Source organism: Pseudopodoces humilis, chromosome 2 (genome assembly GCF_049639895.1).
Source record: "Pseudopodoces humilis isolate 2021_Gansu_Grassland_sample_001 chromosome 2, ASM4963989v1, whole genome shotgun sequence".
Lineage (NCBI taxonomy): Eukaryota > Metazoa > Chordata > Aves > Passeriformes > Paridae > Pseudopodoces > Pseudopodoces humilis.
Genome location: NC_142201.1, coordinates 110,696,191 through 110,713,015, shown reverse-complemented (window position 1 = coordinate 110,713,015; position 16,825 = coordinate 110,696,191). Strand labels below are relative to the sequence as shown.

General features: G+C 37.2%; 1 protein-coding gene across 3 annotated transcripts in view; it reads left to right on the top strand.

Moving 5' to 3' along the window:
* Nucleotides 1-16,825, top strand: part of LOC102113376 (ephrin type-A receptor 6) — a 385,909-nt gene that overhangs the window by 293,143 nt on the left and 75,941 nt on the right. For all 3 annotated transcript variants that reach the window (XM_088052284.1, XM_014253507.2, XM_088052285.1), the window contains one exon: nucleotides 11,662-11,784. In XM_088052284.1, the coding sequence (XP_087908410.1) occupies nucleotides 11,662-11,784 (123 nt within the window). The remainder of the gene's footprint in view (nucleotides 1-11,661; nucleotides 11,785-16,825) is intronic.

Below are 16,825 nucleotides of genomic sequence, written 5' to 3'. Positions count from 1 at the left end.
ACTGGAATCTTTAATTAGTTTTGCTTGATGGTATCTTACACAATAATTTAAAGCAAAACTTACTAGTTCAATAAAGAATATAAATTTATGCAAGGGCTTTATTACATTCATAATCTGTTTGTTCCCTTGCTCCACAAGCTTTACCCTAAACAGCTTCCAGTTCTTAGAAATCATTTCTAAGGAATTGCGTCTGTTTCCAAATTTTGACTGCTGAAGGGTATATACCTGTCACATGTACAAGAGGAATCTTTTTAAGGCATTCATTTTCTTTGACAGCATTATGTACATTTGTATTCTCCAGAAGGATTGTCAAAATAGTCCCTTCACAAAAGGAGGATAAATGAAGGCAACACCTAAACCTCTGGTTCTGTGTAAACTGAGACATCGAGCCTGGGTTTGGAATGACACTTATGACTCCCTTATTGTCTCCTCACTGATTTAATGGCTTTCAAATTGTGAAGAGTACTGCAGTTCTGAAATCTTCAGGCACTCATTTACAGATCAAATTTAAAGCTTGAATCGTTGAGTTTCTTTTCAAATTATTGTATATAACCCATTCAGTGCAACAAAAGCCCTAAAATCAGAGCACCTTACCTTGTCCATGAGGGAGGCAAAGCAGAAGCATGATCCTCTTTCACTGGAATTTACTGCATGAAGCGCTTAATATCTGGCTTTTTTTTTCCCAAAAAAAAATTTAGGACATAATGAATTCCTCTTTTTTCAGCCAAGACATTATGCTCTAGGCCTTTGAGCCTTTATTGCAATGGATTTAATGTTGCCCTTTTCACCCACTTGTTAAATGACGTTCAGAATCCATTTCAGAAGGTGACATATTTTGTAGTACTTGTGTTTACTGTACACATAATGTTGTATATTTTGTTGCTACACAAAAAGATTGAGTCACTTTTGTGGCAACATTGACAATATTCTTCCCTTGGTCATGGATGGTGCAATTGTACTCCCAGGAATCATGAGTCTGCAAAGTTTAAATGTGGTTTATGGACAATCCACTGTGGTGGTGAGACGATATGAGTGTCCTATTAGCCAGTGGACTTTACATGGCATTGAGCATAAAGCTGAATTTTTTCTGATAAAATATTATTGTTGTTGTGCACATAATGACAGAAGGATCTCAGCTGTGTTATAAATTGTTCAGTAAGTGGAGCTGTAAATTTAAATTTGGCTCACTCCCTTTATTTTCCTTCATATCCTTATTCATAGATAAATATTGCAACACATTACTGAGCCCAGGCCTGGCGTGACCATCAAATTAACACAAAACCCACAGCCACCACCTACCTTGTTAGCCAAATTCTTGAGCTCAGTTTATTCAAGTATCATCCAAAATACAGAGCTGAAGGTTAGAGCTGTGCACATAACACAGACAATACAAAGTATCTGTAGTGTGTTTAGTTTTGCAAAATAGGATACCCCTCCTGGCTGGTACTGGAAGAAATGTAATTAATGTTGATAGTCCTGAGCTGTTTTTACACATGCATGCATCCGTGTGGACATTTCAAATTACTCACACAAACCATCATGCACCCATGTGTTGAAGGCTACTGGCAAAAAGTTGAGTCCACAAAACTCCCTTCTTCTGAATGATATACACTTAGAAGAAATAAGCTTTTAACCCCCTGAAAAAAATTACATTTGTCTTTCATGCATTACATTCTGAGAATTGAGTTCCAAAAATCAAGGGGCCATTTTGGTTTCCTGCAGTTCAAATCAGGCACATTTATTTCTGTGTTCTGCTTTTCCCTTTTTGCAGTGAGCAAGCCATACATTATGACTGTCAATTCTGCTGCTGCATCTTTCACAGGACGATAAGCAGTGAAGAAAAAGCACATTGTCAAACAGTCAAGCAGTAACACCCTGTTAACAGCAGCTTAATCTGACCAGGGTGCACTATCTAACATAACTAAATTCCATAATTCTGCTTTCATAGGTTACAGCTGAGAAACAGGATTTCACTTTCTTCAGGATCCTTTGCCTTCAGATGTCTGTGTTCAGACACACAGGACCTGACTTCCAAAGATATTCAGATGCTTTGACATAAGATGAAGTTCTAGAAAAATAGGTGACAAAAATGATTCCTACTAACAGCTGTAAAAAGATAAAGTCCTGTAGATAAGATATGGCCAGACTATTTATTTATCCTTTTCTTTTGAAGGGAATGCATGGTCATAATTTTTCATAATTAGCATAGCCACAAATGATTGCTTTTCCATCTGAAATATCTGAATACAATATGCAATTTCTTCCTCTGCCATGAAAGTAAAGAAGAATACAGTACAATAAGTTAAAGGGCCGTGCAGGAGATGTATGAAGGGTTGGGGCTTTTTTTAACAGCTGCAACCAGAAGATCAATGGATATCAGGGGGAGACAAGATTGCACTGTGCTGACAGATTTGCTGCACAACATGGCTGATCTGTTGCCTGTGCAGGAAAACCATAAAAGCAACGATGAGAGCAATTATAAATGACAATGGCAATTGCAGCTGACAGCCAAAGGAGTGAGGGGGTTAAAGAGTGTGTAGAAAGCAATCAATAATCCCAATTCACAAGCTGTATTTGGTTGATTTATTTTGATAAGTGTACATTCATTTGTTCTTCTGTATAGAGGCAAAAACACACTAGTAAATGTACATGTGATTGAGCATGGGAAAAGACTGGGAATAACTCTGCATACACAGGGCATAATTCAAGTTGTTTTACCCCATTCCAGGCAGAGCATCCTGATACACCTTCCGCTGGCAAACAGGAAATAATTGTTTTAAATGAAAACCATGTTACTCATCTTCAAATATGTGTGGTTTTTCAATAGCAACCATTATTGGGCTTTAGTATTATTTATTAATATTTTTGTTTATCATTACCTGTAGACCCTCCAGGTCTAGTCTCTCCATACAAGCCTCTGCTGCAAAAGTTTGCATTGGGATATTTCCTACAGCTTTAAGGCTCACACCCAAATTTTGAATGTATAGCAACAAGCTTAAGATATCTTTAACAGCAGATTCATATTGTGAAGAAGAATTGAAAAATGGACTGGTAATTTTCTCATATAAATATCTGATTTTGTATTTTATGAAACATGAAAGTTAGATGTGAGCAAAAGAAACTATTTTGCTGACTATAATTATCTTTCTGATTTTTAATATATGCATAGTTCAGGTTTCAGAAGAATAAATGACTTAGATGCAAACTGTTTGGGATCCTTTCCAAACTCCTGGTTGGAAAATCAGTTTGCAAAAAATACTCCTTCATAAATGTTACATTTCTTCCCAGATAAACATAGTGCTTTTAAATCAGGAGAGGATGATAAAGCTGTTAAGGGAGACACAATTGAAAGAGAGAAGCAATGTGGAAAAGAAAATAATATGATTTTAAAACATCATAATAGATGGTGTGAAGTTACAGAGTATTCAGTTGAAGTATGTTCTAAATATAAGCACAAGACATTAATGACAATCCTGTAAACACATTTTCAGAAGGAAATGTATTCAGTCAGACATTCTCAAATAGATTCATAACAACATCCATCTGTAAATATTGTCATTTTTCAACTAAACTTTAACAAGGTAATTTCTGCTGAATAAAATCTGAAAGCAAATGAGTTTAGCTGATAATGACTTCATTTCAATATTTTATCTAGAGATGCATAGTACAGAATTTTTATCATAGTAAAAATCTGAAACAAGCCACTGTTTGCTGGAATTTGTACTGTTGGTAGAATTCACAGAATTGATTACCTTTCTTCCTGAAACTACAGAAATTTGTTAATATCTCCCTAGACTGACAATTATTAATTTACCCACTTTGGAAAGAGTTTCCTTTCTCAGTTTTTTTCCTCTCAGCTGTAGTTGAGCACATTCTTCATCATGCAAGTGTTTCAGGTAAGACTGGCAATTTACTTCCATCTTTCAATGAATGCCTTTATAAGCATTGAAAGATGTGACTTTGTGGCCTAAGTAAACAAATAATGTCCAACATCCATCCTGGCAGAGTCACTGTTGCCAAAACCAGCACAAGGAATATGGGATGAGAGAGGTTTTACCACATGGCATTCACTGAACACCAAGAGGTCTTTGAGCTGCAGGGAAAATCCTCTGAATGCAAGGGTGTCAACAAGGAGATAATTAACAAGCACAGCTAATTCTCTTTGGTCAGCAGCATTTTTCAAAAAAGAAAGCAGAATTCCTGTCCATGTCCCTCAGCCCATCAGAGATCTGCCCAAAACCTGTTTTGGTTTACCAGGTGTGGGCTGGGACACCTTCATTGAGCAGAGGATTTTCTGTCTAACTAAAAGATGTGTAAATGGTAAAAAAACCAGCATTTAATCCACTTCTAATCAAAGAGTTCATCCCAAGCCACAATTCCGGTAATGACAGTGATCTTTCTACTTCTAATCCTGGCATCTGTTATTTGAGGAAGTCACTTGGTGTTTGTTACAAGGAGGGAAATCAAACCTGTGGTCTTAATTTCATTGACATTACTGCATAGGGAGTTGTATGTAGGAATGCTATGAATGTGAAATAGTGAAAGAAATCCTCAATTTATGTGAAATAGTGAAAGAAATCCTCAATTTATGTTGTACATTTGTTCAACAGAAAATCACTCAGCCCCAAGGGGTTTTTTTCAGCTGAACACTGTGAGGCTTTTTCAGATTTTTAGATTATTATCTAAAAGTGGGAAGTGTTTGTCTCCTACCCTTGGTTCATACTGTAACAGGGTAACAAGGCTAGAAGAGGAGAAAATCAGAGCTTTAGCTGCAGAACTGCAGAATGCACAGCAGGCTGCATGAACACATTCATCTTCAGATGTCACCCCTGAAAAGCTATCTCACTCATTAAATTAAAACTTATTGCAATTTCTAAACACAAAGTACAAAATTAAAACCAAATCTCTGTTTTTATGGAAATACCACGAAAATAGGAAACTGAAAATTTAAAAGCCCCTGGAACTTTTTTACCCATTTACCCCATCAACATTTCACATGGGAATTTCCTGACTTAAAGGACAAAGAATTCAAAATGGATAGGAATGCTTAGATTTTTCCTTCCAAAATAACAAAAAGTGGGTGATGAAAAGATAATTCAGCTGATTTTTAATGGATTCATAATTCCCTGAAATAGTGAAGTATACAAAATGAACCACAGAGGTTTTGGCTGATACTGCAGGCTTTGTTTTCTTCTATCATGAAAACCATAATTTTAAAGTATTTTGTTTCCATCTAATAATGAGTGTGTGATAATGAAATCCAAATGTACAGCATACAGTGCTTGTACACTGTCCTGGGTATCATCATCCCTATAAACACATAAAGATTTCAGGTTTTTATTTAGCATTGTGCTAAAGCAATTTTCATTTTAGCAGGGACTGAAAAATACATATTTAGTAGACAGCTTAAGCATACACAGGTAGTTTTATCCCATAGAAGCTCAGCATTTCCATTTCTATTCCATTAAGACTACAAAGATGATTCAACACAGCAGTTGTTATTGCTGTCAAAAGCCTTAATCATATTAATGTTGTCACACCAATCTTCCCGGCAACCAGAACTTCAGTGTGCATTGACATTTAACACATTGCAAAATAAATGCCTGTAGTGTTTGTAGAACTCTTTTCATGGAATTCCCTCATTTCCCACCCCCCAAATCACCTGTTTGTCTATAAGCAGCAAGGGAAATTAAATTAGATGTTAATACTCTCCCCAAATATTCTGTAACTTACATCAGTTCCTCCTTAGGAACCACAAGCTTCTTTCAGCATTTGCTTTTTGTCCCAGAGAAGTAATAAGTAAAGCCAGAAGTTGTTACAATTGGGGTTTTCTAAAATAGTCTCATTCTGTGTAAATAATTGTACCTCTGGATTCATTCCCATCTGCCAGTCAAGGAATGAGAGTGCAGGTTTGTAGGGAAGCATTGTCTTTCCCAAGGATCTCAAGGTTAAACCCATCAGGGATGGAGATCTGAACAGCAGCTTTGCCCTGCCCATTGTTTGTCTTCTTCATGTTTCCAGGCAGACCCTGTACATTTAAATCTGGAGCAGAAATTAGGGAACTTGATATAGAAAAGCAGGACTTTGAAAATATGTTCCCCAAGAGCTGGGCTAGAAGGGTCCGTTCCTCAGAAATGAAGCCAAAACATAGGAATCCTTCATTATTTCCAAACCAGTAAACTGAAGGAAATTCAGAGTTAAAATCTGACTGAAAAGTAGGCCCAAAATGGGTGGAAATAAAAAATCCAGACACCAGGAAAAGGCAGTCAAAGGACTCTATAAGATCTTGAAAATTCACCAAGAGGTGATATAAGTATTTGTGTGTACGATGTCAACTACTCTGGTGAAATCTGTGGAAGCAAAATGGGACCACCCCTTTGAAAATCTGCTGCTGAACATGAGAGTATAAATTTCCCTCAGCACACCACAATACAGGTTTGGTTTTATGGGTTTATATACCCTAGAGCAGAATTCAGCCTTCAGGAGTTTCACTGTGTTATTTGCAAGGTAATGGAAATCCTCACATGATTCACTTGGACTTGGTGGCCTCCAGAGGTCCTTTCCCACCTCAACCATTCTGTGTTCTGTGATTTCAGCAGGGGTTAAGCACAGCAATTTTTGTCAATTCTTGTTATGCTCTAACATTCTGTGATGTCTATTGCAAAATACTATTTAGTGATCTTGAAAATCAGATTTTCCTAAGACATATGAATTATTCAGGTAAGAATTTAGGCATACCACTCTATCAGCCTTTACTTTCATGGAAAAAAGCTCTAAAGTAAATTAAGAGCATATTCTAAATCTCCAGATTATCGCATTGAAAAAAGTTTATGTTTTCTGAATGTACTGAAAACGTGATCCAACAAATTCATCAGGGATACATTTTTTCCCTGCTTGCGATTTTTATTTCCATTGCAAGTCAAGCCTTTTGAGTGCTCTAAAAATTGTAATCTGACATCATAATTTCAAAGTTTTATAAAGCCATTCCTTATAAAAACCTTCCATATGTTCCCTCATAAAAGATTATGAAGTAATGTGCTATTCCTGATGGTCTAGGAAGGATAAATCAATAAAATCATGTGAGAGAAAAGTCGACTGGTTTTCAGTAGTTTCCATAATAGATATATTTCAAATTATTTTGGGGAAAAATGCTCTAACCCTTCTTCTGACTTAGCAAAGAAACACCAGTGACAATAAAAAGCAGGTTTTATTTTAGAATGGGAAGTGTTCATAATAGAAGTCAGTCTTCTCTCAGACATTAAGTGATATAATTGGAAAAATCTCTATGCAGAATCAAGAAAACTTTCTGCATTCTGTCCTCCAGTATTTCTTTACTAAATGTTCAGCCCACCCTGCATGAAAATGCAGTTTGGAGTGAAAGCAGCCAGTTTTCAGTGGCTTCCTGCCACACTGAATGCAAAAGCTCCTTACAGCCCTCACTTCCCCAAAGCCTTCATCTGCAGAGTTCCTAAGAACTTTCTCTTAGCTGGGTTTTAACAATCCCTGCATGGAAAGCATCAAGAGAACTGAAAATGCAGAAACAAACAGCAGTGAGGGTTTTTACATTAAATAAACCATGCATTTTTTCTTTTTTTTTTCCGAACCAAATCTGTGGGAAAGGAACAACAGACTAAACACTTCTTTTGATCCTGCCAATAAAGAGATGGTACTTGTGAAAACAAATAGAAGGCACTTGTGACCTCTCTAGAACTTCTCAATCCACTTTGTTAAATTAAGCAGCCAAAGAGCTGCTTTTGACTTTGTAGCTGTTAGATGCTCAGAAGTACACAGCACATGAAATGGTCAATTCCACCTGCAGAAAGTATTGAAGTGTAATAAATCAGGAAAACCAGCAGTGACAAAGAACAGGGCACAGTTTTGTCGCTGGTGCAAGGCCATGGGATGTGTGGCTGTTCCTCCTGGCTGGCCATGCTGTGACCCTGCAGTGCCAATAAATGGGTGTGAATTAATGTCTGTGCTCTGGAGCTGAACTAAGCATATGGATTTCCTTTGCCCAGCCACCTTCTCCTGCAGGTGGAATTGACCATTTCATGTGCTGTGTACTTCTGAGCATCTAACAGCTACAAAGTCAAAAGCAGCTCTTTGGCTGCTTAATTTAACAAAGTGGATTGAGAAGTTCTAGAGAGGTCACAAGTGCCTTCTATTTGTTTTCACAAGTACCATATCCTACTAACCCCATGCCAGTTTAGGATGCTGTACCAGTGACTTCCCTATCAAATTCCACCATTTGTGGGAAGATATTCCCCCAGGAACAGCAGTGAAGGTGGAAGGCAGGCTAATTGCTTCAGCACTCCCCTACTGCCTCTGAGCCCAGGCACTTAGCTGTAATTATTGTGAAACTGAAGAATTTACACTGAGTTATAAATTGGTATCACAGGGCTCAGAAAGTGGTGGATGACTTTCATGAACTGTCAGCTATTCTGAGTATTGCCATGTATTTCTACAGTTTCAACACATTTTTCCAACTAATATTGTAACTAATGGGGTTTCCCATGTTAGGGTGACACAATGTTCATAGTGTGTAACTGGGGAGCAGGGAGAGGTTGGGGTTTTCTCCTCGATAAATCCATGACTGTAAGCTGCTAACAACTGCAGTTGAGGGCACTGAGGAATCGTGGCTTAGTATTCCTGTCTCCTTTTCCCAGTTCAGAATCTTGTACTGAAAGATCTTTCCATTAGTGTGAGTGCACCCACTGCAAAGATGAGTGTTAATTTTTGCAGGAAGCAGAAGAGGTGGGAAGCATGAGTCTCTGTATGATGTGGACTGACACAATGGCATAATTTCTCAATAAATCTGGTTAACAAGCTGACTCCAGGGGTCCCTTCCAACCTTACACATTCTGTGAGTCTGTGTAATTCATTCAAATATTTCATGAGTGTTATGCAAACAAGTATTTTAGTAACTTCTAAACTACTATAAATGCCCAAAGCTCCTAGCAAAGCTCTGTCCATCTGGTGGTGATTGACATGGCTTAACAAGAATTAATTTGCTGTATCTGCAATGATTGTCACCTTCCCAATATAAAATCACATAATCAAGTCTCAAACCCTTTTCATTGTGTACATGAAGAAAAAAGCATACCTGGGGCTGTAAAGAAGTTCATCCTGGGGCTGTATTTTAATTTTGAGCCATGGATGTTTAAAGATGAATGAACTTTTAATCTCTCATTTGTCTGCATTTTTTTGCTGATGGATACTGGTCAGGGCTGAATGTTACCAACATTGTCCTTTTCAGAAGTCGTTTGTGGACTTCTAGACAAGACTAAATGAGGTCTTGGTCTTGTATCTCTGAGTTCTGCTTAGTCAGAGACATTTCTGAGGTGACAGGAGACTGGATGGGATTCAGTTGCCTGAAATGACACTCAGTGCCTACTGCTGAAATATCCAACTGCTGCTTTGCCTCTTACTGCCACTTAGAGAGTGTAAATATCCTGCTGATCGTGTCGTGTCTGCCACTCAGCTGGGAATGTCTCTGATTTTTTAGAGCATCTCAAATGACACAGACCATTTATGCCTAAACAACTGAATCCAAGCTTTTGAGTGTGAGAGAAAAGTGTTACTTATATGTATTTTTTTAGTTATTTGCTTCTTATCAAACCTCAATAATTTTAGTTCTCTCCTTAGTATTCATAGATTTACTTGCTCTAAAATTCATTGCTCCTCTTTTTTTTTTTATTTCTGAATATGTACAATAAGTGAAATAAAGTTGGGGTTGTCTTTATTAATTTCTATTACAAAGTACCTTACTGTAACACTGTTAGGAAATGAGTTATTTGTCATTTAACATTTAAATAGAGGAAAATGTCAGTGATGAATCTGAAGCTGTTTGGCTTCTCTGAAGGTCTGTACATATGGTGTGTGACTCAGTGGCTGTGCTTTATGTTTGGTATAATTCATATTTTGAAACAGAGGAGCAATGTTCTGTTTGGGAAGTCTTCATATGTTCACTATTTAGCCTTTATGTTTTAAGGTGCTGTTTAGTACTAAACATCTTGGAGTTAATGGAACAATTTCCATTTTAAATTTGAATTTCTGTGTACTGCATTATGTAGTGTCTATCCAGGATCACTTCTGCAAATATTTTAAAGTGAAAGCCATGGAACTTGGAAACAAGTTCCAATTTTATAGGAATGCTAAAGACTTCTCTTGAGTGCCCAGAGACAAAACTTACCTTTAGCCATCAGATATAAAAGTACTGCATCTAGATCACCAATTAAATTAGTTATTTTTCCACAGACGGCAGCATGTCTAATTAACTAATTTAAAGGACATATGGATTGAGGAGAAAATTAGATCTCTTGCTTGAAAATAAAAGTATAAAACTCAAAGCTCTCTTAGGCTACTTTAAATTCAGCAAGTGCACGTGTGTTTTGAGGGTAAATTTTCCTCAATGTATTTTTATTAGTGGGAAAAAAAAATCCCAACTGTTGAGGGCTATTTATTTTCCTTGTTGTGTATAAAGATCAAGATGCTTTCTGTCTCTTAAAGGAACAAATGTGAAGTACCTGCAAGGTGAGGAAAACAAACTTGCCATTGCCTAACTTTTTGGATGGATGCTTACTTGATGCACTTGCAAAAATACCCAAATTATTCTGATTGTCAGTTTAGATTTATTGCCAGGTGGGAGAATCTTGACCCTGTGCTTTCAAGTGAGATGTGCAGAGCTGTCATTTCAGATCCATCTTTGATGCTGGCACTCACTGAGCACTAACATGAGGAAGTTGAAATGATGTCTGCAGATCTCTGTACAAATGCTGAAAGCTGAAACAGCAGATCAAATGCTAAGGCATCTTCATTTCTCACCACTGCTGTAGATATGTCACACATATTTATTTTAAAAGAGGTGGAAGAGACAAGCATTGCTTCCAGGAATAAAACTGTACCTGTAGGCAATGAGAAGAATATAGAGTTTATTATATTGAAAGCATAAAATGTGTTGAGTTTCTGGTGAGAGCAAAGCAGAAAAGGGGCCATGTCCATACTGCCTAAAACTAAAAAAGTTACAATTACATGAAAAGTATATTAAAAAGCTAAAAATCTTTAGACATCATCCATACTCCTGTTTTTTGCCTGTATCAGTATATTGACAGGCGTTGGGAGGTTTGACAAGAAGCTCTGACTGATGGTGACTGATGATGACTGATTCTTGACACAGAATTCAGTATTTTACCTGCAAATTCTGGTTCTCCTTTGCCCCTTGCCTGACATGACTTTTGTCAGGTGGCTTTAAAATACTGGTGTAAAACAGCTTTGCTGGCATAGCCTCACCTCTACTGGTCTGTCTTTGATTTGAACACAAAATTGTAACATGTCTCTATGGTGGAGTCATTTGGAATGCATTATGAGTATCCCACAGGTGCAATTTGCTGTTGAAACACCAGATTTTTCTATTGCTCCTAGAAGTTCTGGAATTCTCCATTTGCAAACTATGCAAAAAACCTTTTCCTTGTTAAAGCTGTGTATTGTATGACTTGGTTAAAAAGCAAACAAAGGCTTTTAACTGCTTTTCATGAGATCTGTTCCTGTGAAACCACTGTTAACTCTGCAGAGATTTGGTTGTTCTTTCTTTAAACAGTCAACTTCTTTTGTTAGACAGAGAACAAGTCATTTGATTAATGATCATTTTTATTTCTTTGAAAGGATCCTTTCCGACCATTGGTGTGAAGTCTCTTTCGAGATTCCTGAGGGCGGGATTTTTAAATAGCATCCTGGCCTCACATCCAGTGGCAGGGGGTGGATCTTTACCCCCCAGCATTTCCTCTGGTAGGTATTCCAGCCTGTTCCCACACATCAGTTTTTCTCCTTCACTCTCTGCCCCATCTCTCCACACATCTCAGGGAAATAAAATTTGGTATGGGTCAGACAGGGAGATCAGATGTCCTTTCCAATAAAAAGCCAAGCCAAAAGGAAAGGGCAAAGACAGTAACTTCTTGGGAATGAGCCGTTTTCCTCAATTAATGTATAGGAGAAATTGTGAGGGAAAGTGGTCTGCAGTTAAGTGGCCAACCTAAATATTGGAAGAGAAAGCCTGGTATCCGCTAGCCATCCATTTCATGAAATGTTTCTGTGCTCCGAAGAAGGAGAACTTTACACATGCCTCTGTCAAATCTCAGAATTTGTGGGATTCTGTGACTCTTCCCTAAAAATTCATATAGCATTGCTAAAACATGGAAGCAAAACAAATTTGGAAAGGGAAAACTTAATTATGTACTAATTTTGTGTTTGAAACCTTTATGGGTTTTGGTAGCTGCAAGTTATATCTCATGAAAACCACCTTTTTTTTTTTTAAATAACTTTTACCATGATTTGAACTCCTGTAATCCTGTTTAAATGGGTGAGGACAGGTTAGAGGCATCCTTTCCAAGACAGGCTACTTGTGTTGTTCATTCTCTTCTGGAGCCATTAAACACCATCTTCCATCAAAAGCAATAAATGAAAAGTAAATATATATAACTACAGTTAAAACTGAATCAAAGTTCCTTTCCAAACTACATATTTCTGTGTAAAAATGGATCTGTGCATGGGCTAATGTCAGTCTGGTATCTTTTCTGGACATCCTGCATTATCTGTAGTGCTACTTAAAAGTTTTTCTTGAATTAAAAAAAAATCTTTTCTGGTAAAAAGAGGGAGAAAATTGGAAAATTACATAATGTTATTGACTTGCTATACAAAGGAAACTATTGTACTTCTTTGTGCCCCATTTTATCTACTGCAGTAATTCTAATTACAAGATGATTCTTACTTTTCTTTTTATTTCAAGTGCTATTTTTCTTTCTTTGCTTTCTTTGAATAGAAGCATCTAGCAGCTTTGATGTCTTTTCTTATGACTGTTTGGGTTTCTTTTGTCGACAGTTTGTGAAATGCTTTCCATATTTTTTTCTCCATGGGATATCCAGAGTGTTTAATAGCCTTTAGGTGTTGTGGCAGTCAGCATCACAATGAAGTGGTACCTGTAACTAAACAACTGTTGAAGAGGAAATAAAATTTCCCATAAAAATTCTCTGTTTTCAACACAGTGTTATGTAGAGCGTCCCACTGATTCTGTTAAATTACAAATGGCCTCAAATTCATAAACAGCCTTCTCAACTACCTCCCTCCCCTTACAAGTTAATTTTATAAAATCCTCAGGACTGTTGTTTTTGAGTGCTTGTAAACCTTTTGATCTTATGGACTTAAAACTCTTAAACGTAGTTTATTTAATGAAACTCATTCATATTGCCTTGCTATTAAATATATTTTACTAATAATTGATTCAATCTGATGAAACATTGAAAATGGGAAAAAAAATGGGAATGCAGCTGCATGATGTGTAACAGTTAATGGAGATAAATGTTGTTGTTGATCATGTCAAAAGCAACAAAAAATAGAGCAAAGCAGTAACCCCAGAGAAAGGGAAAATTTTCAGTATTTGAAAGTCCATGAAGAACTGTGATATGGATGAGATATGTTCCTTTGAGGAGGAATGCATGGGGGGTCAGGTGGCATGAAGCTCTGCAGTGCAAGTCAGAAATTGCTGCCAACAGTTGAATCTCAACAATCTTACCTGTAGTGCTTCCATTTAACTCTTCCTTTTTCACTTTATCATATTTACATTTATATTAAGCATGGTGCAAATTCTGAACTGCCTCTTTTTGTATCAGAGATGACATGGGGATGCCCTTTCCAATACTCAGTTGCTAAAAGCAGCTTTGCTTTACATGTGAACAAGAAAAAAATCCCACACATTTTTGAAAACAAACAAAAAACAACAAAAAACCCACGAAAACAAATCTTGGCAAGGTAGTGCTGATCTGGGATGTAAGAAACTCGGAACTGACTCTTGCTGTGCAGGATTCAGTGGAGATGTTTGGGCTTGTGTTGGACAGTAGCTCTCATAAGCCTAACTGAGGTACTTAACATTTAATAACTGCAGAATTACAACCTAATTTTTTCACATACTGGTTATGGGTAAGATTTCAGTTAATTTAACTACATGGGAGACTTAAAATGCCAGCATTATTCTGCTATTAGGGTCACTGGGAACAAAGATAATGAGATGCTTTTTATTTACCAAAACCTTTAACTCAAGCTAAGTGGCAGATTCCCTTCCAAATACTCAGAAAATGTATTCCTTACTAAAGACAAAATGCTTTTAGATCTTTTTTCTACAAAATTCACCACAGATGTTTTAATGAAATACGGAACTAAACTAGAAAGCCTGCTATAAATAAGTGTCTGGAAAGCAGCTTGGCAGGGCCATGCAGCTGTTGGTTTCCTTTTTTCCCTTTCTACTTTAATCTTAGTAGTTGAGAGTGTATTTCTTCTACTATTGCATTGACAGCTGATGTTCAGTTTTGTGTAATTCAGTTTTTACACTGTGCAGAGATTCTCTTATGTAAAAGGTATCCTCATTTAGCCAACTTAAAGATTAATTTATGCTGTTGGGATGAGGAATTACATCTTTCTGCATAAATATATTGTCTCAAATGTAATTTTTTTTAAGTCTAGACATTACTTCTAATGCAATAGTGCTTATATTTGATAGTTACATCAAAAGCCTGTCACTGCTGTACAGGATTTTCACCAGAAGCAAAACTTTAAGCAGGCATGCAAAATTTATCCTAGATTCTTGCAAAAACAAACCCATTTGCAGACAATAACTTCCATTTTATTTAGCTATCATTTATGTCACAAATTACTTAAGTCCTTGTTATTCCACCTGTTAGCAGAAGGTCTGCAATGACAGATGGATTCACATGAGCAGTAAGTACTTTTTCTCAAGTGATAGCCTTGCATGTATTAAATAGAATTCTTAAACCACGTAGCATTTACACTCCTCATCATACTGATGCTGGCTCAAGCTGTGGAAGCTTCCTTCATGAGACATGAAAACCCAAATTATAAATGGCCAGAGCTGCATCTCTCTCTTCACATTCCAGCTCCTCCAAACTAAGCACCCTGCTCTTTGCTGCACCTGGGGGAAGCTCTCAGCTCACTCCTCTTGCAGCTTCTGATGGAAGTGACATGTCAAGGGTTTGTTGTGTAAATGCCCTCCTGGCAGAAGTTACAGGCAGGAAGCTTCACGGTGCACCACTGCCTTTGAAAAGCCAGAGGTTGCTCAGCCAGATGAGCTGGAAAGGAAAAGGGAAAGCAAATACCTCTCCTATTGTTCCTCTCAAGCTGAACTCCTTCACTGAGTTTTTCTGTCAACAAGAACTAGAGATGGGTGCCAGGCTATGAGCACCCATGGAAAGGTTCTGTTAGTCAAACCTCTCCTTCAGGCTGTTCATCTGCATTAGCAGGAGAGGTGGGAGAGCAATCAAAATTATTCTTGCCATAAACTCCTCTCCGTGAATATCATCTCCCCATGTGGTCAGCAGCTGGACCATTGCCCCTGTTCCACTCACAGAGCCCCTCTCTGAAGCTTCTGTGAAAGTATCCTGATGTGACTTTTTTAATGGAGTATGACCATCAGTTATTTCCTGACACTTAATTTGTGAGCCTTAACTATCCAGCTCCTTCACATTGTAGGGGAAACAGAAGCAAAGACATTTGGCTTGATGCAGCAACCCACATTCATGAACCTCAAAAAATATATTGCATGCAAGAAATTGAATATGCACTTACTTTTCAGAAATTGGAAGTTATATATATATATATATATGTATGTATAATTTATTATTATATAGGATATATAGGATGGTTTGCTCACTGCTGTCCCAGACTCCTCTTCAACAAAAATCACATTCTACAGAGGCTATCCCCTCTTCAGTGTTTTGCTGCTTAGTTATTTAGGGCTCTTTGTCTGACACACATTACAATGTTCACATTTATTCCACAGAGCTCCTCAAAAAACTCAGGCATAATTGTAGAGTACTAAACTAGATGATTATCAGTTTTCTTTTGCCCAAAATTAATATTTTATTACAATTTCCAAGTGCACCTGAGCGAGCCCATTATTCTTGATATTGTATAAACTGACACTTGAAAGCAAATTGTATTGACAGACCCTTATTGAACAAAATTACTCAACAAGAACCATCAAGGAGCAATTGTACATTGTGAATTCAACTATGATTGTAGTACTCCAATAATGAGAAAAGTAACTTCTTTCCCCCCCCCCAGTCAATGTATTTTTCTTTACTCTGAATTCCAGCTCCTACACTTCTATATTTGCTGTTAAATGAAAATTGCTAATTCTTTCCCAGTGACTAACAAATTGATTCTTCTGTTGCATATGAATGTCCTGGGATACCTGAGCCAAATGGCTCTTCCAGTTTATTCTTTCCAGCCTCAGTGCTGGAATGTTTAGTTTATAAACCCTACAACTAATACATAATGGCATGTATTTTCTGAGAAGTTCAAATGTAGATGGACTTTCCCATTAGGCAGGCAGGGAGTACTTCAGAATCAAAATAAGGATGAGCAGCAAGTAGCATTTATACTGAAAGAAACATATTTCGTGCTGGTCGATTAGGGTTAGGATTGAACTGTAAAACTGGGATTAAGCTCTGAGTGTAGGATGTGGTAAAAGGAGGTTTTCATTCTTCACCCTTGCTAAATGTCTCATTTCATGCTCAGTTGGTCTTGCTAAACAATTCCAAACATTTAAATCCTAGAAGCCCAGGAAAATGTATTCACATATGTAGTCATTTTTACATAATATACACTCCTATTGCATATTTTTAAAATCTGACTACAGAAAATGTGGAATTTATTGTTAGAAGAATGTTAGTTGAAGCAAATTGCTGTTCCTTACTAACAGAAGCAGAAAGATCTGAAGAGGAGAGCAGGAGCCTGACATGTACACAGAAGTATATTTCTA